Source organism: Barbus barbus (assembly GCF_936440315.1).
Source record: "Barbus barbus genome assembly, chromosome: 47".
In the NCBI taxonomy this organism is placed as follows: domain Eukaryota; kingdom Metazoa; phylum Chordata; class Actinopteri; order Cypriniformes; family Cyprinidae; genus Barbus; species Barbus barbus.
The window spans coordinates 5345500-5369037 of record NC_136725.1 but is presented as its reverse complement, the minus strand read 5'-3'; the positions used below and the strand labels follow the sequence as shown (position 1 = coordinate 5369037).

The 23538-nt window shown below is 37.0% G+C and overlaps 2 protein-coding genes and 1 pseudogene across 7 annotated transcripts; 2 read left to right on the top strand and 1 right to left on the bottom strand.

The window, feature by feature from the left end:
* The first annotated feature begins 622 nt into the window (after nt 1-622).
* LOC306866063 (uncharacterized protein KIAA1958-like) lies at nt 623-17563 on the top strand. Of its 5 annotated transcripts, XM_079411047.1 has the most exons (7): nt 623-823; nt 2537-2736; nt 3029-4061; nt 9596-9643; nt 10241-10360; nt 10491-10808; nt 13077-14897. In XM_079411047.1, the coding sequence occupies exons 3-7, from the start codon at nt 3044-3046 to the stop codon at nt 13259-13261; spliced, it is 1689 nt and encodes a 562-aa protein (XP_079267173.1). In that variant the 5' UTR covers nt 623-823; nt 2537-2736; nt 3029-3043; the 3' UTR covers nt 13262-14897. The 5 variants fall into 5 exon arrangements, with proteins under 5 accessions (XP_079267173.1, XP_079267171.1, XP_079267172.1 ...); XM_079411045.1 differs by lacking the exons at nt 9596-9643; nt 10241-10360; nt 10491-10808; nt 13077-14897 and adding exons at nt 16055-16234; nt 16369-16575; nt 16770-17563 and having other exon boundaries at nt 631-823; XM_079411046.1 differs by lacking the exon at nt 2537-2736 and having other exon boundaries at nt 631-823.
* Nucleotides 17564-18250: 687 nt separating this feature from the next.
* Nucleotides 18251-19751, top strand: LOC306865822 (annotated as a pseudogene). The gene is made up of 2 exons: nt 18251-18632; nt 19223-19751. The product of its transcript is annotated as an uncharacterized misc_RNA (transcript).
* Nucleotides 19587-22296, bottom strand: LOC306866065 (SOSS complex subunit C). The gene is made up of 4 exons (XM_079411050.1): nt 22138-22296; nt 21805-21898; nt 21543-21633; nt 19587-21464 (listed from the first exon to the last, which is right to left on the bottom strand). The coding sequence occupies exons 1-4, from the start codon at nt 22160-22162 to the stop codon at nt 21369-21371; spliced, it is 306 nt and encodes a 101-aa protein (XP_079267176.1). The 5' UTR covers nt 22163-22296; the 3' UTR covers nt 19587-21368.
* Between the last annotated feature and the right edge of the window lie 1242 nt (nt 22297-23538).

Sequence of the window (23538 nt, the reverse complement as noted above, 5' to 3'; positions counted from 1 at the left end):
TATTGCAACATCATTCTGAAAAGTCTCCTTCAGAAATGTACCATGGTAGCCATAGTTTTCACCAACATACTATTATCATGATTATCCATTTAACCAAATTAATATAAGAGCCCATTCAAAGCTTTCACAATCTTCTTGTGATTTTGTGACATGTTTTACTATAATAATTTTAGTATTCTTTAAGGGATGGAGGTTTTTGACGCTTATGTATTTTGCTTTAAATTATTTTAGAAAAAAACCCACTACATATTCATGCACTTTCTTGTCTTTGATTTTCTGCTTCAGTAAGAAGCTAAAATTTGTCAGAAGAAGCATTTGATGCTCTAAAATGGTATGATCCTATATAGTCAAATGCATTTTGCTTGACTTTTAACAAAAACATCCCTTTTTTCAATAAACATCTTTGCAACTAATACAAAAAGTATTTTAACACGTGCATTTTTTCTGTAGTTTTTGGGCACATAGACATTAGCTTAACATTCCGATAGAAACGTGTTTTTCGCCACAGGTATAGCCTATAATTGTACATACAAACGCATGTTTTGACGGAAATATTCCGTTCTGGTCGTGTAATAAATTAAATATGAATTTCATACATGCACATTGCCATATCATATATCTCGGACACGTACTTCCGGTGATAGCGGAAGTACCCGCTGCACGTCCATGGCAAAATTAATGGCTTTTGTATAAAATACTGTCAAAAATAGAAGAACCGCGGACAAATGAAGAGTTTGCATTGACAAATGATGCTTGATATCGAACAAAGAGGCAGCGCGCACCGTGCGTGAGCGGACACTGGAGTCGATTCTCCCGTATGAAGGTACATGATGGGTTTTTGGGCTCTTTGTGTTGATGCATGTCATCAGACTCACAGCTCTGTGTCAAAACCGATGCAGCTGTCTACAGTCTTAACATTTTGTAACGTCCGCGTTATAAAGGCGACTGTGCTGTGAGTCGTGTTGTTTGTGTCATGATATAACTGATGGGAACAGGACTAATGTGGTTAAACAATGGCTGTGGGCGGTGATCTTGTGTAGTTGTTGATGATAGGGGTGTGTCTTCAGCTTATTCCACTAATAAAAAAGTATTAATAAAAGTACTTTGGAAATTCCATGTTTTTTTTGTTTTTTTTTGGCATTTTCTCAAGTGCTTTGGAATACAGTGTAGGCTAAATATTGTGGTAAATTAATATACTAATTATTCAATATCACTATACCAGAATTTCTCAGTACTTTGTTGTAAAAACTAGGCGATCACACTGATATTCATAAGAGTTGACCTTTGTTTTTTTTATTTAAAAAGATTTTAATAATAGCCTAACAATTTAAGATTAAAGTAAAATTTGACTTTGACATAAAATGCACCCAGTATATTTTCTCAATGCATCTTACTGATGCTGTTGTGAACAATTCATGCTTATTTTTTAGATAAGATATTATAATATCATAACTCATATATCATAATTTCACTCCAGTCATTTTGTCTGCTTAAACTTCTGTCCTTTCTTATAATTGACTGCAAGAGATCTGCCTTCATCCAATCATCAGTCATTGGAAGCATAAGCCCTTTATGAAGTAGTTGTTTGATTATTGAAACCTGTTGTTTACTAAATCAAAATACTTCAAATTGGATGCTTAGGAATTTGAGGATTTTTTACTTGCTTATTAAGGACACTCTGGCGGTCTTATATTGTTGGTAAAATCAAGTCCTGGCCGAAATTATTATTATTATTATTTTAAATGTTACATAATGAAAAAAAAACTGAGTTGCAGCTGCCATTTAGTGTTGAATTTAAGTTTATCCTATACAAAAATTTTTTTTTCAAAACAATTATTATTGATGATAGAAGTATACTAATCTAATAGATACAATAATGTTGATATACACAAGTGTTCACATGTGAAAATGCTTTTATTTAGCTGTTTTTTATTTAAAAAGCTACTACATTTTCTTTGTGACAGCTAATGGCAATTATCTAACTATTAGCTTAACAATTTAAGATAAAAGAGAAAATTAGAATTTAAAATTTAACATAAATACTAATAAAATAGAAATAAACTATTCTAAATTAATCTTAATGATGTTATTGTAAACATTATGGAAGTAAAATTGGTTTCAGCTGCCATTTCATGATGACTTTGTTTATTATAAGCAAAAACATTTGTATTGAAAAATTAATTATTAATCATTTTATCATACCATAATGTCACAGCACTTTATTGTAAATGAGTAGACTGATATCATAATCTATGGTTTATAAGTGTTTACCTGTGAAAATGCTTTTATTTAGCTTTTTTAATCATATTATCAGCCTAACAATTAAAAAAATTAAACTGAAAAGTTGAATTTAAAAAATATAACTAATACTTTATTTTTTACGTCACCCTTTTTCTTTGAAGTTGGCATGAAATGTAAATTCATCCCATCTGTTTTCTTAATGCATCTTAATGTTCTTAAAAAAAATTGGTTGCAACTGCCATTTCATGTTGACTAAGTACAGTTGAGGTCAAAAGTTTACACCCCCCCCTTTCAGAATCTGTGAAAAGATGAATCTCAACATCATACAGTCATTGTTGGAAAGGGTTCAAATACACAAAAATGCTGGAAAACCAAAGAATTTGTGGGAGCTGGAGGATTTTTCTGAAGAACAGCAGGCAGTTGAACTGTTCAGGACAAACAAGGGACTCATGAACAACTATCACTGAAGAAAAAACACAGCTGTGGATCATTCAGGTAACAACACTGTATTAAGAAAAATGAACGGGGTCATTTTTATAAATTCAACTACTATTTTCCTCCGTTGGACTATATGTAAACATCTTTTATGTGAAATATCTTATTCAGATCAGTACTAAATAAACAACAACAACATGCATTTTGTATGATCCCTCTTATTTTGGTAAAATAATTAACATTTTGCAGATTCTGAAAGGGGGATATAAACTTATGACCTCAACTGTATATCATACACACACACACACACACAAAAATTGTATTGAAAAACGAATACATTTTGTCATCTCAGGGGAGGAGGCTCAACATGGAGGACTGCTTGCACACTTCCTCTGACAGCCTGGCTAAACTGGTGAAATGGGCCCACAGTCACGGAACAATCTGCACTTTGATCCCCAACCTCAAACACATGCTGAACGAGGGCTCTCACGGGACCCTCACGGCCCTGTGGGGCTGCAGCGCCGGCCACGCCTACCACTGGCCCCTTAACACCACCTGCAAGAAGGCAAACAAAGAACGCAACCAAGAAAGCCGAAGCATCAACACGGACAGCATGATCCAGGCGGTCGCCGTCATGCAGAACACCTCAGAGCGCTTCCTCGGCAGTGCCGCCAAAAACAAGGGCGATTCCGCTCAGATCCACGACTCCTGCGACATCTCCAACTGCAGCGAACCGTCCGAGATGGACGACAACGGCGAGGAGTACAACAGCCACCTGTACGACATCGTCTGCGAGTCGTCTGCTACCGACGAAGACGGCGACTCCGAGTTCAACCACGCCTCAAATATCACGCCCAGGAAAAGATCGAGAAAACAACCGGGAACCGAGGACCACACTGACCTGGCATTGAAGAAAATCAAACAAGAGAGAGGCGAAGACTATTACAGTGTGGCCAACCCTCAGATGCCCAGCAGCTCGGATGGGAACCGCTCTACTGGAGGCGTTACACAGTCGCCCAAACCCAACGTCCAGAACAGACCATCATCCAGGTCTTCGATGTCCCAGAAGCCTTCCTCTGTAGACGGGGACTCCATGGCGATGTCCTCGTCTCCTCTGGACAGCTCCCCTTCTTCCATGATCAAACCCCTGCGTGCACCTTTCCACGTTACCCAGAACAAAATGCAGGTGAACTCGAATCCGGCTTGCAGTCAGAGTGTGGCGACCTTGCCCCATGCGGGAAGGATTGACGCTATGGGGGTGCTGCACAGGGACGAGTATCCCAGGTCTTCTTTGTCTTACGGAGAGGCTTCCATGGGTGTGAACCCTGAGATGGATCTTCTAGCAGCACAAGCACTTAATACCGAAGCTCGAGCGGACAACACAGGTAAAGAGCCTTATCTGGAGTTTGTGATGAGAAGTGGTTGAGTCACACTTGAAATTTGGGAATATCATTGCATTGGATAACACAATATCACACACATGCGACATCAGCAAATAATTCCTGTGCAGGATTTTATCAGAACGTCACTTTTTGCGGTTACTTTTAACAAATTGGTCATTTTTTGTTGTAGTAGCCTGTCGTTGGAGCAGTTACACAATGCTCAGGCTCATCCCATCTATTAATTTATTTAAAACAATTATTCATTAAAAATATTCATTGGCATAATCTTTTATTATTTCTTCGAAGGAAAAAAATTAAACTGCTACACTTTTCTCCACAAAATCAAAGTTTGGCATTACCAACAAAATTGTGTTATTGTAGTATTGTTTTTGTTTTTATTTTATTTTTAGTAATTTTAGTACTTAATTTTTTATATTTAATTGCCAAGGCAACATTTCTAATTCTTGTTTTTTAAAGTTTGTTTTTTATATTTATTTATATTTTATTTTACTTGTTACTAAAAAACAAAAAAGGTTTTACTTTTTACTTGGTTACACCAGTCTTTAAATATCTCTACTCGAGATATATATATATAGAGAGAGAGAGAGAGAGAGAGAGAGAGAGAGAGAGAGAGAGAGAGAGAGAGAGAGCACGAATATAAATATCTCTAACTCTCCTCGAAAAAAATAATTATTAAAAAAAAAACTTATAAAACCAACATGAATACACTACACATGAGTACATTTCTAAGAACTTAAAAATGATTATTTTCTTCTTTATCTTGGACACTCTTATTTGTCATACTCTCGCCTATTGTTTTTTATTAGAATCTTCTTTTCTTTTTTCTTATGTTTTGCTTGAAAGGCATGGTTGTGCATTATGTCTTTAAGATAGTGAGGCTTGGATTGATATTTTGTTATCTAATGCAATGACATACAGGGCTCTCCAAAAGTATTTGAAGAGTAAAGACAATATTACTCTATTGGCTGTGGAGTCAAGACATTTACAAATATGATTAAAATATGAATATGAGACAAAACTACAGAATGTCGCATTTTATTATTAGCCGTTTCAACACGTAGATGTTTTACCAAATAAAAAGAACAACACTTTTAGAGTTTCATCCCTCTATCTGATGTGAGCATAAGTATTGGAGCAGTTGCCTCACAGGTCTTTCTAAGTGATCAGATGTGTCCTGTTGCATTAATTCTTCAGATATTAAAAGCAGGGAATGTGTTGTATCAGTTATATCCATTACTTCTGTATTCTGAATCCTGCAATCGATGATGACACACAAACCAGGATGAAGATGAGGGAGCTGACTTTGAGAGAAAAGCAAGCAATTTTGATGCTAAAAGAAAAGAGGAAGTCAGTTAGAGCTCCAGCAAAAACAAAGGGCATGGAGAAATCAAGAGTTTGGAAACCACCAGCAACCAACAACTACCTGATCGACTGAGAAAACAACAGTAGTTGATGACAGACAAATCATAAAAGCTGTGAAAATGAAGCCTAAAAGACGTGTCTGTAAAATCACCAACAACTTCCAGAAAGCTGGGGTGATGCTCTGACAATCTACTGTCCTCAGGAGACTTTGACACAGAATTACAGATGCTACACAGCAAGATGCAAACCTCTGACCAGCACCAAAAATAGAAAGGCACGATTAGAGTTTGCAAAAAAGCACAAAGGTGAGCCAGAAGAGTTTTGGAACCGTGTTTATGGACCGATGAGACAAAGATGAACTTTTATCTAAGTGATGGGAAAGCAAAACTGTGGAGAAAAAAAAGGGAACTGCAATGATCCCAAGCATACAGCCTCATCTGTAAAGCATGGTGGAGGTGGTGTCATGGCATGGGCATGCATGGCTGTCTCTGGAACAGGCCCTCTCAACTTTACTGATGACTTAATGTATGATGACAGTAGCAGAATGAATTTGGAAGGGTACAAAACCATCTTGCCTACCAATATTCAAGAAAATGCCTCCAGATTCATTGGGAAGTGCTTCATATTGCATCAGGACAATGACCCAAAACACCCTGCCAGTTCAGTCAAGGAATTTATAAGAGCAAAGAAATGGAAAGTCTTAGATTGCCCAAGTCAATCTCCAGATTTAAATCTGATTGAACATGAATTTCAGCAGCTGGAGAGGAGAGTAAAGGCAGAAACTCCCCAAAACAAGCAACAATTGGAATTGGCTGCATTAAAGGCTGGGAAAAGCATTTCAAAGAATGAAACCAAAGCCGCTTTTGGTCTCATGGGTTGATTGGTCTGAAGTGAATTGACAAAGTTACTGACTTAAAACAGCCAGAAGCTCGGACTCCCCCCGAAAGGTGTGTCTCCAGGGCACCGAAAGTAAAGAGAAGACCTCGCCTTTTGGGTGTGGGAGAAGTTTTATCTGGTTTCCCTGTAACACCCATTTTGGTTAGTTTGACCAATAACAAGGCACATAGTTTCAGCGGGAAAGTGTTTCTTTGTTCCACTTGACACCTCATTTGCATGTTTTATGAGTGTTCTGGCGAATTGGTGTACATTTTCCCACAGTAAAGTAAAAATAGTATGATGCATTTCATGAGGTCACAGTGTACATCATTGTTTGAGAAATAAAGAGCAGATCATATTGATATCAAGAAAGAGACATCTAAAAGATATTCAACCAGAGATACGCCTGAATATGAGTGTTTAGAGCTTACAAATACGAATAACGAGTGGTAACTAGGTTAATATAAGAAAACATACACATGCCTATACCAGATACCTTTTTAACTGATTAATTATGGTCTAAATAAAGAAAATGTCTCTATGTGTGTGTGTGTTATGTATCTTGTAATCGTGGGGGGTAGTCCACTGGTCAGCCAGGTCTGGTACTGAGGGTCTCTTTGGAATGTGTTTGAAGTCCGATGGAGAGGAAAGACAGTCAGTCTGTTTAGCATCTTTTGACAGTGGGGTGGACAACCATTGGCAATTTAGCAACCATATAAAGGTCGAATGTGGGGCCAGGTCTGTGAATTATATGCAAATGTCAAAAGGCTAAAAGGGGTCTCTTAAGACATAAAGTCCCAACGACCATAAGCAGATGTTACAGGTTTGTAATCGTGCCGCGCTGTACCAGGCTATCGTGGAAATACAACTGGAACCGTTCGGCCCGACAGCAGAAAAGCGGCTCAAGAGTCTGGTGATGTCTACGGGTCACAGACTCACTGCTGTGATGGATCTGCAACTAAATAATAGCTTTTAATCTTTTATATCTGCCTTATGTTCAACTGTCCCAATACTTATGCTCACATCGATGAGTGGGATGAACTCTAAAAGTGCTGTTCTTTTTATTTGGTAAAACATGTATGTGTTGAAACGGCTGATAATAAAATGTGACATTCTGTAGTTTTGTCTCATATTCATCTTTTAATCATATTTGCAAATGTCTTGACTCCACAGCCAACAGAGCAATTTTGTCTTTACTGTTCCAATACTTATGGAGGACACTGTATATTGTTGCAGTGAATAGAGAATAGAGTGAATTGTATAGTGTTTGAATTAATTTCATTCTTTTTGTCTGTTGAGCCTTTGTTTGCTTGAAATGAACATAAAACCTTTTTTATGATCTCAGAGTGAACAAGAAGGTGCTATAAATAATAGTACAAATGAAATTCCAACATTGCTCAATCGTTCAGAGGCGAAGCTGATGCCTCATGAAATGTACATTCGCTTTTCTTTGAACATTACTGAATGCAAATTGAATGCTTCTGCATAATTATTTAATCATGCGAGGCAATTTGTGCCTAACAGCAATCACACACTGAATGCAAATCAAATAATTTACTTAAATAGCCTCAATACTTATAATACTAATAATACTCAATACAATCCATACTTATGATGCACTTACAGTACATAGAAATAGCAAAACACAGAAGGTTAGTATATTCTGCATGTGTTTGTGTGAGCGCTTTGAGCGGGTCGTGGGTGGAGTGCTGCCTCATATTGATCTTCTTAATTATATTTATGACGTCGTCTCAGTCAAGGCCATAAATTAGATTTATTACACCGAAGAAGTGTAACCCAACACTACACCATGGCATTGCTTAAACCTCAGAAGTGATTCAAACCTGGCAAAAAAAGAAGAATGCTGCACTCGAGCAATGATTTGAGCTGAGAGTGAATATTTGCTTTTGTCTAAATGCTTTCTTTAAAAGGAATAGTTCACCCAAAACTGAAAATTTGCTGAAAATGTGCTCTCATCCTCTGGCCATCAAAGATATAGATGAGTTTGTTCATCAGATTTGGAGAAATGTAGCATTCCATCACTTGTTCACCATTGGATCCTCTGCAGTGAATGGGTGCCGTCAGAATGAGAGTCCAAACAGCTGATAAAAACATCACAATGATCCACACCACTCCCAGTGATGTGTGTTTGTAAGAAATAAATCCATTTTAACTTCAAACTATTCCTAAAATTCAAGTCCTTTATCCAAAATATTGTTTCCCCAGTGAAAAAAATTCTCGTCTGAATCAGGAAAGAAATATCCACAGATCAAACTCAATCAGATCTAAACAGTTATTAATAAATAAGTTGGTGGATTTTGATGTGAGACACAACATGGGATGGACGTTTTCACTGGAGGAAGCGTTATTATGGATTATGGACTCATATTTTGGCCAGAGCCCAAAAGTACCGGTTTGAAATTAAAATGCCTCAATGGTTGATTTGTTTCATTTAAAATTGAACATTTGCATCGGGACTTGAAGGATAGTTTTCATTGGCCATAACTGGATGTATGGAAATCCAGATCCAGACTGACAGATGCATTAGAAACTGATTTAGGCCATTTTTTTCTGTAATGTCATTCATCCATGTCATTTTTTTTTAGTTCTTTATTTAAAAAATAAAAATGGAAAAACAATTCCTCATTTTAATCAAGTTGATTGAACATTATTATTCTGGGGACTCCAGCTGAGAGGCCTTACACCTTAAAACAGGTGAAACAAAGAAATCAAGTGCAGATGTGACTCATATTTGCAATGCAAAAATATATATATATATATATATAACTATCTTTCACATTGGGGTTTAAGTTTTTTTTCCCCACTAATTCTAGATTTTTGCTTCATTTTCATTACTTTTTATGTTAAAATTCTATTTTCTGGGAAAAGAGTATCTGTTCATGTCGTTATGAATAAATTCACTATCACACAGGCAGTTATTTAGTCTCGGTAAGCTAGTTAATGAGATGGCGTCCTCTCCCATTCTGCAATAAGGCATTAAGCTGTTTTCCCAAGAGACTCTGGGGATATTTGACATTTCAGTCGAGATGGAAATGGATGAGGCTGTTATTGCTTTAACTCCAAATAAACCAAACGAAAATAACAGGTGAGTTTTCTTAACACTTTCTCTCTTTATTGAGAGGAAAATGGATGTCAGTAGATTTAATGTTGTTAAAGTGTTGTATGTTTATGTGTTTTATCATAAGCATGCATTAAAATGCTTAAAAGATAATATATCTCTTTATTGTGGACAAACTATAATTTTATTCTGTTTACAGGTTCACACGAGAAGATGGATTACGCTGTGATTTTGAAAGCCCTCCATGGTTAGTTTTTTTGTGCAAGAACAAATATTGCAGTTTTATATTAATTAGTAAATCTCACAAAACCTGTCAGTAACCTATCCAGCTTATATTTACAAAAAATTAAAAACTATTTTAAGAAACACAGAATAACATTTATATATATATATATATATAAAATTGAAATTTGATTTTTTGCTGATTTAACTTTTTTTTTTTAATTAAAACGTATACTATAAAAAGTGTTATAGTAATCAGACAAAGTGTTAGAATTTGGCAGGAAAATGTGGTTATTTTTCATGAAATTAACGTCAGAATGCACTAATTTTTCCTGTGTATTTATTTTTATAATGGATGAATTTGCATGAGGCAAATGAATTTGGAGGAAACTTTGCATCATAGCAAATAAAATAAAATTTCTCTGATGAAAATGGCTTTATTGTCTGTGGACTCGCCAGTTGTATGAACTGAAATACAGACCAGTCCTTGACTGTGATGTTGTGTGGGAAAAGCATTTGCTTTGAAGTATGTTGTGCATTTGGGTTCTGCCAGCTGATTGGTCTGGACGGAAGAGTTCATCCTCTATTAAAGCTCCTAAAATGCTCATTTGATGTATTACAGAGCATCTGATTCCAGCTGCACACAGTTCAGAAGAGCAGTTCTGCCCATCAGATCTCAGTCCAAACAGTGAGAGGTATTTTGAAGAGAGAAAACACCTGGAAGAGTTTATAACAAGCATAGGTGAGCTAGCGGTCCGATACATATATTAAAAAAAACTCCACTATATCAGTTTGTCGCAATTGTGATCGATGCGCTGTTAGTTATGTCAGCAGAGAAACTCTTTTTAATGTATGTCTCATGATTTATGCAGATACTATAACCCTACAAAACCTTCAGACGGTCATTGATCGAATCCTGGTCTTTCACGAGCGGACGCAGATGCCTCTGTCCAGTCCGGCTCGACTGGGAGAGCAGGAGCTGTTTCCGGGAAGCGGACTCTACCTGCCGCACTACAAACTAGCATCCATGCTGCAGGAGTCCCGGCAGGACAGCATGAGACTCTTCCACCTGCTGTTCGAGCACTTCTTCAGCGAGGAGGATCTTAATGGGGCCGTCGCTTTTGGGAAGAGGGGAAAAGTCCCAGATGGGAAAAAGATCTTGGACAGAAGAAGAGTGGATGGGATTATGTGTAAGTATTTGAAATGGGACAGCCAGCTTTTACTGAACATCTCAGAACGATCTACTGGTTTTATTATTTTTTTTTTTAAAGAAATTTAATAAAAAATTTGTGCAATGGTACATTTAGTTCTATTCATCAAAAAACGCTGTTATACTTTCCACAAAAATATTAATATCAGTGACAATACTAAAAATATTAATATCAGTTTCGTTATCAATAATAATAAGAAATGAGCATCAAATCAGTATATTTGAATGATTTCTGAAGGATCACGTGACACTGAAAACTGCTGAAAATTCAGCTTTGCATCACAGGAATAAAATACACCTTAAAATGTATTCAAATAGACAACAGTTATTTTAAATTGTAATGATATTTCACGATATTACTGATTTAACTGTATTTTTGCTGAAATAAATGCAGCCTTGGTGAGCAGAAGAGACTTCTTCCAAAAACCTAAAAAAATGTTATCAATCCCAAACTTTTGAAAAGTAGTGTCTTTAAACGCATTTTGCTGATATTCAGCTGATATATTAATATTTACGCTCTGAATGGGTTAAAATTGTTGTTGTTTTTTCAGAACCATTAAGTAGATTTAAAACAAATTCTCTCAAAAAATATTTAAACTATGCTGTTTTTCACTAAATGAAGGAAAAATAATACATTTAATTGTGCCGATATACAGTGGGGATCGAAAGTTTGGGAACCCCTTGCAGAATCTGTGAAAATGTGGATAATTTTACCAAAATAAGAGAGATCATACAAAATGCATGTTATTTTTTATTTAGTACTGTCCTGAGTAAGATATTTTCCATAAAAGATGTTTACATATAGTCCACAAGACAAAAAAATAGCTGAAATTATTAAAATAACCACATTCAAAAGTTTGGGAACCCTTGGTTCTTAATACTGTGTGTGGTTACCTGGATGATCTAAGACTGTTTTTTTGTTTTGTGATGGTTGTTCATGAGTCCCTTGTTTGTTCTGAACAGTTCAACTGAGCTCTGTTCTTCAGAAAAATCCTCCAGGTCCTGCAGAATCTACAGTTTTCCAGCATCTTTTGCATATTTTAACCCTTTCCAGCAGTGACTGTATGATTTTGAGATCCACCTTTTCACGCTGAGGATGATTGAGGGACTCAAACACAACAATTAAAAAAGGTTCAAACATTCACTGATGTTCCTGAAGGAAACACGATGCATTAAGAGCCGGGGGGTGAAAACTTTTTGAATTTGAAGATCAAGGTAAATTGTACTTCATTTGTCTTCCAGGAAACATGCAAGTATCTTCTGTCGCGTCAGAAGGGCAGTACTAAATGGAAAAATATGATATTTCAACAAAATAAGAAAAATTTGGACATCTTCATCCTGTTCAAAAGTTTTCACCCCCCGGCTCTTAATGCATCGTGTTTCCTTCTGGAGCATCAGGGAATGTTTGAACCTTTTTTAATTGTTGTGTTTGAGTCCCTCAATCATCCTCAGCGTGAAAAGGTGGATCTCAAAATCATACAGTCACTGCTGGGAAGGGTTAAAATATGCAAAAGATGCTGGAAAACTGAAGATTCTGCAGGACCTGGAGGATTTTTCTGAAGAGCAGTGCTCAGTTGAACTGTTCAGAACAAACAAGAGACTCATGAACAACCATCACAAAACAAAAAAACAGTCGTAGATCATCCAGGTAACCACACACAGTATTAAGAACCAAGGGTTCCCAAACTTTTGAATGTGGTTATTTTAATAATTTCAGCTATTTTTTTGTCTTGTGGACTATATGTAAACATCTTTTATGGAAAATATCTTACTCAGGACAGTAATAAATAAAAAATAACATGCATTTTGTATGATCTCTCTTATTTTGGTAAAATTATCCACATTTTCACAGATTCTGCAAGGGGTTCCCAAACTTTCGCATGCCACTGTAACAATGCATAATAGCAATGAACAGTACTGTTTACATATATATTTTTATTGAAACATTGAGAAATACTATATTTTGGAGTGATGTTACAAATGAATCATTGAGTCAAAGTTTGAATCAATTCATTGAAACTGACATTGAAATTATTTAAATCTATCGAAACATTACTTTTAAGATTATTTAAATTTTTATAAAAGTGCATTCAATCATTTTACATAGTTTATATTGTGAATATTCTTTATATTTCAAATACCAATCATGTGACTTGTTTGTCTCAAAGCCTTCGCTCAGTGTTTTAAATTTCATGTTGTTTTCCCTGGAAATATGTTTAATAAAAAATCTTTTTTTTTTTCTTTGCAGCATATGTTCTGCGTTGTTCTACTATAGACGGATGGACACCTGTGGAATCATCTAAGCTGAAGAAAGCCTGTATTAATAAATGCAGGCTTCGAATCGGTCAGAAAAAGAAGCAAGACACCTCCCAAGAGTCCTTTATTTTTTGTGACGAACAATCTTCAGGCAAAAATGACCCTTCTTATATGTAACTGCTGATCCCAAAAATGCTATTATTATAAATGAAATGAAAATGAAACACTGTTTTGGCCAGCGGTTTAATGTCTTGGACATGAACGATTCAGTCTGGAATCATTTAAAGTTGATTCAGTTTAGCTACAGCACTAAGAGATGAACGATTCACGGTCAGACACGTGAACTATTTCCATTCATTTCAACAAAACCAACATTATCTATACTGTGATAGTTATTGACTATTGACTCGTTTGGTCAACACAAACCTGTTTATAACCATTTAAACCTTTAGATTAGTCTGGTGCTTAATCATGTAGCATTGTAACAATCAAGACAAGATATTTTGAGTTTTGTCAAACCATTTTGATGCTTTTTACTCATATCCAATATCATTAAATATAAAAATGTGAATTATCACTATATCAAACCACCTTAAACTTGTATTTTATTGTTTTATCTTCCTTTTTTTCCTCTGCTGGTTCCATGAAATGATCCGTTTTATCAATCAGCATCACACTAAATTGACAATAGCATCATTCCTTGTGCATGACTGACAGAAAAATTTATATTTTAGATATTTATGAACATCCCACAAAGTTTTATTACTCCGCTGTTTCGTATTACATTTGTCATTTTTACCTAAGTGATATCATGTAGACCAATTAGCATTTAACAGCATATAAAATTACTGCCAGAAATTAGGTTATTCAGTATTTAAACAACCAGACAATTAACAACTTCTGTGTTCATTCATGATATTTCAGAATTTCTTACTGTGAGGTGTTGCAATGAGTGTGTAGTGAAAACGTCACTCAAGGGCTCACACATTTGATTCAATTCTTTGGAAGGCATTAGTAAAGCAGACTTTAAAACATTGGAAGGCTCTGTAAGTCAGATCACTTTTTACAATCAAGTGTTATATTTCTTATAAAAAAACTGGCATTTGGTAGATATATCATGTTGTCCGTAAATGTTTAATGTAAAGGAAAAAAATGACATTAGCATTTATTATGGTTATGAAAGACCAGTCTTTTCATAATGGTTAGGAAGTCTTCACCTGACCGCTTTTAAAAGTGTCTCGTTTTGTACCTAAACACTGATGCTGCCCTTATTTTAGCACTTCTACAAACCTGAAGTTTATTTTCAAGTGTGTAAATACTCCATCATCCTGGTGTGTCTTAAGTGGACTTATTTGTCATTTTCTGATGCATTCAAATAAAATCAATGACCAAATGTTGTCCCTGATCTGTTTTTGCCTTTGAATCAATTGCTGTAATTACTCAGCTTTTTTTTTTTTTTTGCATATGGCATCTTTTATTGTAAGGTAGGAGTCTTTTATTGACTGCTTCTTAATTCGGTGTATTTTTTCATTTTAAATGAGCTTTTATTAGTATGCATCAATGATTTGGTGGCATTACTTTGAGGTGGTTGTATGGTCTTTTCAAATGATGCTTTGAAAAAGTTCAAAGGCAAAGAAATCTCTGGGGGAGTTTTTAAATCAAGTAACAAAAGCAATGATAAATGGATCACATTTGAAGATTTTACATGGCAGTCAATCAGAATAAATTTTAATAGAAAGAGAAGTAGCATATTTTGGGATTGTACTACATTGAAAAGATATTTTAAATCCAGCTAAGTGAGATGCATTTGAGTAAAAAAAAAAAAAATATATATATACTTTTTTACATTATTCATACTAAGCATGTAGAGTTGTGTGCTGTGATAAAAACAAAAGTAAAAAATATGCATTACAAATTTGCAGAAATATGCCAAAATAGCAAGAAGTGCATACTATGACTTACTGCTACAGTGCAGTAAAGTCAGTATAGCTAAAAAAAACAAACAATCATGACGTAAGATGGTAAAAATCAGATGCACATTAAACAAATACGATAGACATTGCAGATGGAATAGAAGAATGTCCTGTGTAAACCACGGATAAACTTGATTGCTGTAGATATACAGTATGTAGTTAATAGTGATTAATTTGGCTAATATATCAACATATATTGTAATTAATACAATTAATTTTTGAAATCAGATGGCAGGCCTAAATGTTTACCACCAGCCACTTATTTCTATGCACTGTTAATGGTCTGTTACTCCACTCCAAAATGATAATTTTGTCAAATCTCTTACCTCCATGTCGTTCCAAACCCGTAAAAGCTTCGTTGATCTTCGGAACACAATTTAAGATATTTTGGATGAAAACCGGGAGGTTTGTGACTGTCCCACTGACTGCCAAGTAAAAACAGCGTACACTGTCCTGTGTCAGCCACACCACAAGGATACGTTTTCTTCACTTTGATTTGAACGAAAACAGCGTATCCGTGTGGTGCGGCTGACACAGAACAGCGTACGCTATTTGTGTCCAGCGGATATTTTCCAAAATGGCGCTACGCTGAGACGAATTGTTGAATAAAGTTGTTGTTTTTGTTTTCTTTGTGCAGAAAAAGTGTTCTCGTCGCTTCATTAAATTCAGATTGAACCACTGATGGCAGATGGACTATTTTGACGATGCTTTTCTGGGCCTTGACAGTGTCTATTACTTGCCAATCAATGGGACAGTCACAAGCCATTTTCATCTAAAATATATAAAATTGTGTTCTGAAGATCAACGAAGCTTTTACAGGTTTGGAACGACATGGAGGTAAGTGATTTATGACAAAATGTTCATTTTGGGGTGCAGTAACCCTTTAAGTATTTCTTTCTATCAAATTTCAGATTAGCACACACAAATTACTTTTAGATATATCTTTCCAGAGGTAGTAGGAACTCCTGAGGTAAAGCTCTGTTTCTATCTCAAACAGTTTCCCCAGCTGTGTATGAAATAGAGAGACTGAAAGCACTACTGCAGGCTGAGAGAAGCAGAAATGAGTTGATGGGCGAAACCATCAGCAGCCTGAAGCAAGACAAAGAGCTTCTGCAACAGGAACTCACCAAGAAGGCTGAGCTCATCTGTGACTTCCTGCAAGACCAGCTACGGCCAGGTGACTATTCCTTATAAACCCATCATATTCCATTTCTGGATAATACCTAGTTTTTATGATATGAAGGGAAGCATGGATATCAGAATGCAGTTTGTAATTTGGATAAGGATTGTCTTGTTTTCCCTGATTGGTAGATAAAAGAAGGACATTTTCATCAAGTCAGATGGAGGCCGGAAGCTCACATCAGATTATTACCTCCATTCCTGAAGAGGGTGCTGCGTTTGACTCACCAGCCCTCTTTGACTCTTTTGAGGAAGTGGAGTTGCATCCACTCGATAGGCAGAGGACCATCAAGATTTCATCAAAGAGAAGCAGAGATGGCGAGAACACGCGTGTCCGAAGTAAGTAATGTAAGACTGGGACTTGGATCCAAAGTTTAGCCATTTTAGATGGGCTCAATAGATAAACTGGGATTTGCTAAATTTGAACTGTAACTCATTATTAATGAATAATAACGCTAGATTTTGATTTGTGTTCAAGTAAAATTTTGTCCCAGTCTGTAGTTTCACTAAAGAATTCTGTTAATATTTTTCAGTGAAAAATGTTGTGGGTGTGATTGCACGATATATGGCGGCACTGCAAGAGTTTCGACGTAGCGTATCCATGAAAGTGGCTTTTGATAGAGTTGGTGTTGACCGCAATACCATTTCACGAACAGCAGCCATTGCAGAACTGAGCTTGGCGGCTCCTGAAGTCTTCCACGCTCTGCCGCCATGGGACGAGAAGGAGGAAACATTGGCCCACTATGCAGTCAGATGCCGACAGGCCATGGATGACAGCATCAAAGCCAAAATTAAAAGCATGAAAGCAAAGGGGGAGCTTCTACCAATCGTCAGCAAATGAAATATTTACCTTATCTGATTTACAGTGGACATGTGACCACTCTAAAAGAACACTTGTATTTCTCGTCACATTTCGGCCTTGACCTCTTTTGTCCTTAGCCATGGTCCATCACAAAGTGAGTGATTTATGGCAGCACATTTTTTGGAAACTTTCAATCAGTTGTTCTTGGCCAATTTGGCTTTTTAATGAAATCAAATAATTGTTTTGTATGGCTTGTATCAGTATAATTTTGCCTGACCAGTATTTACTTCAGTGTTAAACATAAGGTAAATAGGTAATACTGATATTAATAACTGTAAAATTGCATGCTCACTACCATCACAATCTACAGTGTATGTTTGTACTTTTTGACACGAAACCTCTTCCTCTCTGAATACCAGATTAGTGTAATGTAATAAGATTGCCAAGGTGCAGACTGTGAAAAATAACCAATGAACCAGTGGGTTCAATGACTGTTACTGTGAGTAATAAACTGAATATCACAATATCCAGATGCTTCTGTATTTTATTGGAAAAACAATTTTGCCATTATTTTGACAATTAATAACTCAGTCGGCAATACAACCAATACGGAATCAGAGATTAGAAATCTTTACCTAAAGATTGGACAGTACCTCAACAGTGTCTGCTTGCTTCAACAATGGACCTTAGTTAGGAAATACACCTCATATTTAATATGACACAAATAAAAATGTGGCTGAAGAGATAGACAGTCTGTGGGATTTTGCCTTGAAAATCTTGCTGAACCTTCAAAACCTTGCCTTTCCAAAAAAACTTCCAGTGAACAAAAAGCTCTTGATCGTTAGCCTAGACCAGTGTTTCCCAACCTCTGGAGTCCTGGAGTACAGTTAACAGTATACATTTTGGAAGCCTCTCTTATCTGACAGACCCATTTCAGGTCTTGGAGTCTCTATTAGTTGATGAATAGATTCAGTTGAGTTCGTTTAGGAAAACAAACAAAATGTGCAGAGTTGGTGGTACTTAAGGACTAGGGCTGGGGACCACTGATTTAACCCATTGTTGATCTGCATGTGTATCCTTTACTGAGAGACAAATGCATTTCCATTCATGTCAAACTAAATATGCAGTCTACCCTGACTGAGGTCCATTTTGTTTTCTATGCCATAATGTTCTGGAGATATGAAAACACTACCTTCTTCCCTTTCAGCAGACATGGATGAGAGAGCATACAGAGAACAGAATGAGAAGACCATTCGCAGCACCCAAACAGCTCTTCGCAACTTTCGGGACTTCCTGGTTTCTATGTATCCAACTTAGACCAGAGAGATATACTGCATCCCCTGCCAAGAGTTGGACATCTACTTGGCCTCCTTCTTTGTGGATGCACACCAAAGGGATGGCTCGGAGTATGAGCCTAACAGCCTGGCCAACTACCAGTGTGGCCTGGAGCGTTATCTGTTATCACTACGCCTACAGCATTACAAGAGACCGGGAGTTCCAGAGATCCCAGGATGCCCTCAAGCAAAAGAAATTGGAGCTCAAGTTCAAAGGCAACAAACCCCACAAGTCAATGAAGCTGACCCTTGCTGATGAATGAATGAATGAATGAATGATGCATTTATATAGCGCCTTATTGTGTATTGCTGTACACCCAAAGCGCTTTACAATCATGTGGGGGGTCTCTCCTCAACCACCACCAGTGTGCAGCATCCACTTGGATGATGCGACGGCAGCCACAGCACAACGGCGCCAGTGCGCTCACCACACACCAGCTACAGGTGGAGAGGAGAGGGAGTCATAGAGCCAACCAAGTGTATGGGGATTATTAGGAGGCCATGATAGACAAGGGCCAGTAGAGGGAATTTGGCCAGGACACCGGGGGTTACACCCCTACTCTTTACGAGAAGTGCCATGGGATTTTTAATGATCACAGAGAGTCAGGACCATCCGAAAGACAGTGCTTTTTGACAGTATAGTGTCCCCGTCACTATACCGGGGCGTTAGGACCCACACAGACCACAGGGTGAGCACCCCCTGCTGGCCTCACTAACACCTCTTCCAACAGCAACCTAGTTTTCCCAGGAGGTCTCCCATCCAGGTGCTGACCAGGCTCAACCCTGCTTAGCTTCAGTGGGAAACCGGTCTTGGGCTGCAGGTTGATATGGCTGTGGCTATATGGATGAGTTGCTCCTAAGGAAACGGGGGCTTCTGAGTCGCTTCAACCCCGAGGGTCTGCTTAAGCTGGTGTGGCTCAACAACACCAAGGCTTGTGGCCACTGTACAGGCTTCCATAGCTTCACACTCAAATGGGGTGACGTGCGCTTGCTTACCACAGAAACAGGACTAGAGTGTCTGGAGTGGTCTTACCAGGATTTTAGTGACCCTAATGCCAGAAACCGAAGGTCCACAACAGAGTGCCGCATCTACACTACCCCGCATGCTCCTCAAACCTGACCCGTGCAGGACTACAAGGAATATGCTCTTTGAAGATGCCCCCTTTTATCTGTCCATCAAGCCTGTGGTCAACCTCGCCGCCCTGCACTGGTACAACTGCCAAGCTCTGGGAAAGAACAAATTAGCAAAGATAGTGAAGACCATGTGTGAGAAAGGCAACATTCCAGGGAGAAAGACTAATTTCAAAGACCAAGCAGGTAGTCCCGACCCAAACGCATGGCATTCGTTGAACAAGAAGTTGATGTTTTGGACAGCTTAAACCAATGAGCCAAGATTCGGGTGATTAGGAAGGTTCATTTAGCCACTGTCGACAGATGCCTTCACCAGGAGTTACCAACTTTCTGACATGAAGTGCCTTTTTTTTTTTTTTTCTCCATTTAAAATGAGCTGTTTTCTGATATCCTTATATTTGCCAAAAGACTTTTTGGAGGGCTCTTCAAGCCTCAAATGGACTTATATTTCTGCCCAGCCTGCTGCTTTTTGTGTAACTCAGGATAGTCGCTTGTGAAGGGCTTGGGACTATGCTTGTTCTTGTGGTGCCATCAGCCAATCAGTGTTGTCACCATGTCTCAATGTAATTTTGCAGTGGCTCCAGAGTTATTAGTCACATGGCATTCACAGCTCAAGTGACTGGATCAGAAACAAAATCTGTGCCCATGTTCAAAGACAGTGGATGCTTCCAGAGGTCTTGCGCCAGCTGAGCAACTGCCATTTGGATAAATGGGAATGCTAATGGATATCTCTTTATATGTATGGATTGAATAAACCAAGGAAAGGGCCACAGTCACTGTGTTGTCACTCCTCAGAAAGTCAGTCTACAAATGGCTGCATGGTACGGGAGGAAGTAGTTTATCATTAGAAAACATACGGCAGCTTTATATTCAATTGTATGACTGACTTAGGCCATCGTTTCATGCATCAATGCTCTTTTAGGTAAGCATTAGCAAAGTCTTAATTGTTTCTGTCAATGTGTATGAAATTACAATGTTGTGTTTTAGTCTTGATTATATTGTAACACTTGTCCTATGTGCAATGCAAAATGTTCTTTATCCAGTGCAGTATTAAGTCAACTTAAGGCATTTGGATGCTAATTTTGTGTTATGGTGTTCTTACGATGTATGGCAACAATTAGGAGTTTGACGATGAAGCTAAAATGTCGATCTAGTTACTCCGTATATGTTATAGACATATGAATGTAGTGGAACTAATCATACGTATATATTTCTGTTTTGGAAATGTTCTGTGTTAGTGTAGATGTTCTCCTCAATAGTAAGCACTTATCAGATATATTTCACTGTATGTGTTAGATACGTGCCTATTCAACATATGTGCCTGATATTATGTAATTTATTCTAGAACATACACAAGGATTATTTAAGGGTACAAAAACAAACAAAATGGTTAAAAAATAGTTGAAAAACAAATAAACTACCATAAATAAAGCAACCCTGTAATATGAATATTCTAATAACATTTTCAACTACTTTACAGCTCCACTGATTATTAGATCACAATTAGTTGCAAATATAAACTGTATTGCAAGTTACTTTGCTGAATTGTTGACTTTTGCCTCGTGAAAAAGATTTTGTCTTTTGTATCTACTGACAACTATTGTGGTCATTAGATGGTACTTGACTTGGTTCTTCTTGCCCAATAAAATAATGAAAATAAAATTATATTAATATATCAATCACATATTTAAAAAAATGACAACACAATGTTTTTTCCATTTTATATACAATCATGAAAAAACACTGACTAGCATATTACAATCTAAAAAACAGAACCATTCACATTAATGAAAAACCAAAGTCATCTAGCATTACCACATTAAAGCTTTGAGTAGCAAGTTTTTACTAAGTATCTGATTGTTTATTTACTCTGGGTCGAGTCTTGGTAACACAGGCAGTATAAGGTTACCGAAGGATGAATCCTGAGTGATGAAGAAGCCGGATGAGTGTGCATGTGCATGCTGAAACCAAACCAGAGAAACATACTCATTATAAAGAACAGACGAACACTGAAACTCCCAACATGAAGCTTACGGTACCTGTAAAGCTGCTTTCTGCTGTGCTGCAATGTGCTGCTGTTCGGCCTGATCCCTGAACTCTTTATTTACTGCTGGTCGAGAGAGGGGGATGCTGGGAAAGAAAAGAGAAAAATATACGACATAGGTTATGAGTATGCAAATAAGTTGATTATTGCTAGTACAGATACTAACTTAACAGCAGGGTTTTCTAGAGAGAGAGAGAGAACACTGAAAAAATACTTTTATACTATATTTTAATATTGGCATGTTGTTAAAACAGTACCTGGCTCCTGGGTTATTTATAGTCTGACTCTGTAGCCGTCTCTTCTCCTTATCCAGCTCGGCTAGAATAGCAACCCTGTTTTTATTCTGAAATCCTATTAAGATCAAATTTACACATATAATATTTAATATATATAAAGCAACTAGTGAAACTGAAACAGCACGAAGGTGACACAACGACTGATTAAAGCTTCATTCCGTAATGTTTGATGGGCAACCGCACTGTATATTAAGGGATTTACTTTGAAAACGATTTAAAAACTGCATTACATGAGCTTAATATCAGAAATGAGAGTCAAGCTGGTTCTGGCCTCTGATATGCTACACTATTTACCTTGTCCCGGTGGATTCGCGGCCATTTTACATATGCTCTAAACCTATATATGAAACAGAAGTGACTACCTCTAAAATCTACTCCAAACTAATAAACTGAATCTAAGCCGGAAGCATGGTCTCCTGAAGCAGCTCTCTCTCGTGTTCTTGTCTCGCGGGCGGCTGTTTTCTTGCTAACAGCGCCACCTGGAGAACTGGAGCGACTGAACGCTTGGGCCACAGGGTGAGCTTTAAACGCGTTATTTGAAGATTTATGGACCTACATTGAAGATATAGGCGAACTACGATTATATCAGACATTTAACAGCAAATGTTAATAGCTACTATTACATAAAAACACGAGGAATTCATAATATTATAACCTCGTCTTCTCTACAGCACGAGGCAAATCAATTTGAAAGTTTTATTGTTGTTATTAACATTTAATTGAAATTAAATTCTTATATTTTCTAGAAGAACAGGTTTTAGCAGCTTTTATATGATTGGTTAGAGACACATAAATCAATGCAAAATCACGATTTAAACACTTACCTTACATACAAATGAAAATCAGACATATCAATGAATGAGGAGTAAAATGAAGTTTCGTCATCGCTCTAATGAGTAGGACCAGATCAACTTTACAATGTAATTCAGAGGGATTTTAATTCTGACTGATAGACATGGTATGTGTTAAACAGAAAATAAAAAACAAACTGAACAACGCAATGAACAGTCAACAAATCTCAAACACTGAAGCCTGCCTAATACAACTCATGAAAACACAGAAACATTACTGAAGAGTTTCATTTGTGAAAAAACATGGCAGTTTTCAGAAAGGTACAAAGGAGCACTAATGTTAATTTACATTTATACAAGATAACATTGACTGGCTAAATATATGTACAAAGACATTATCTTCTTTTTCGACAACCTGAAAATAATTTGCATCTGTCAGAAATTGAGTGGAGGAAAGGGTCTGGAATACAAACATCGTTTATCACCATAAAATATGAAAAAGATGATCTATAAGCAACCAAAGCTGGGAAGATATGAAAGTTTTGGATGGCACAGGTGAGGAACCCTGCTTTCTCATATCTTCTCTACAACGACAGTGAAAAATACTGCAAGCTATGCATTATTTGGAAGATGTGTTTATGGAAATATTAAAAATCAATGAAGCTATATGCAAAACATCTGATGAAAAAGAATGCATTAATGACTCAGGAGTCGTCTAGCAGATTGCTTGCAGTCATGCAGAGAAATAATCTTTACTGTTAGTTATGAGGATATTTAGATTAAAAAGCCCTGAGTATAGAGGTGGTTATTAAGGCATAGTAAGGTGCATAAGCGTTTTAACCTTTAACAAGCTGTTTAATAGTGAAATATAAATGTGCTGTGAAATGTAGTGGAGATCAGGAAC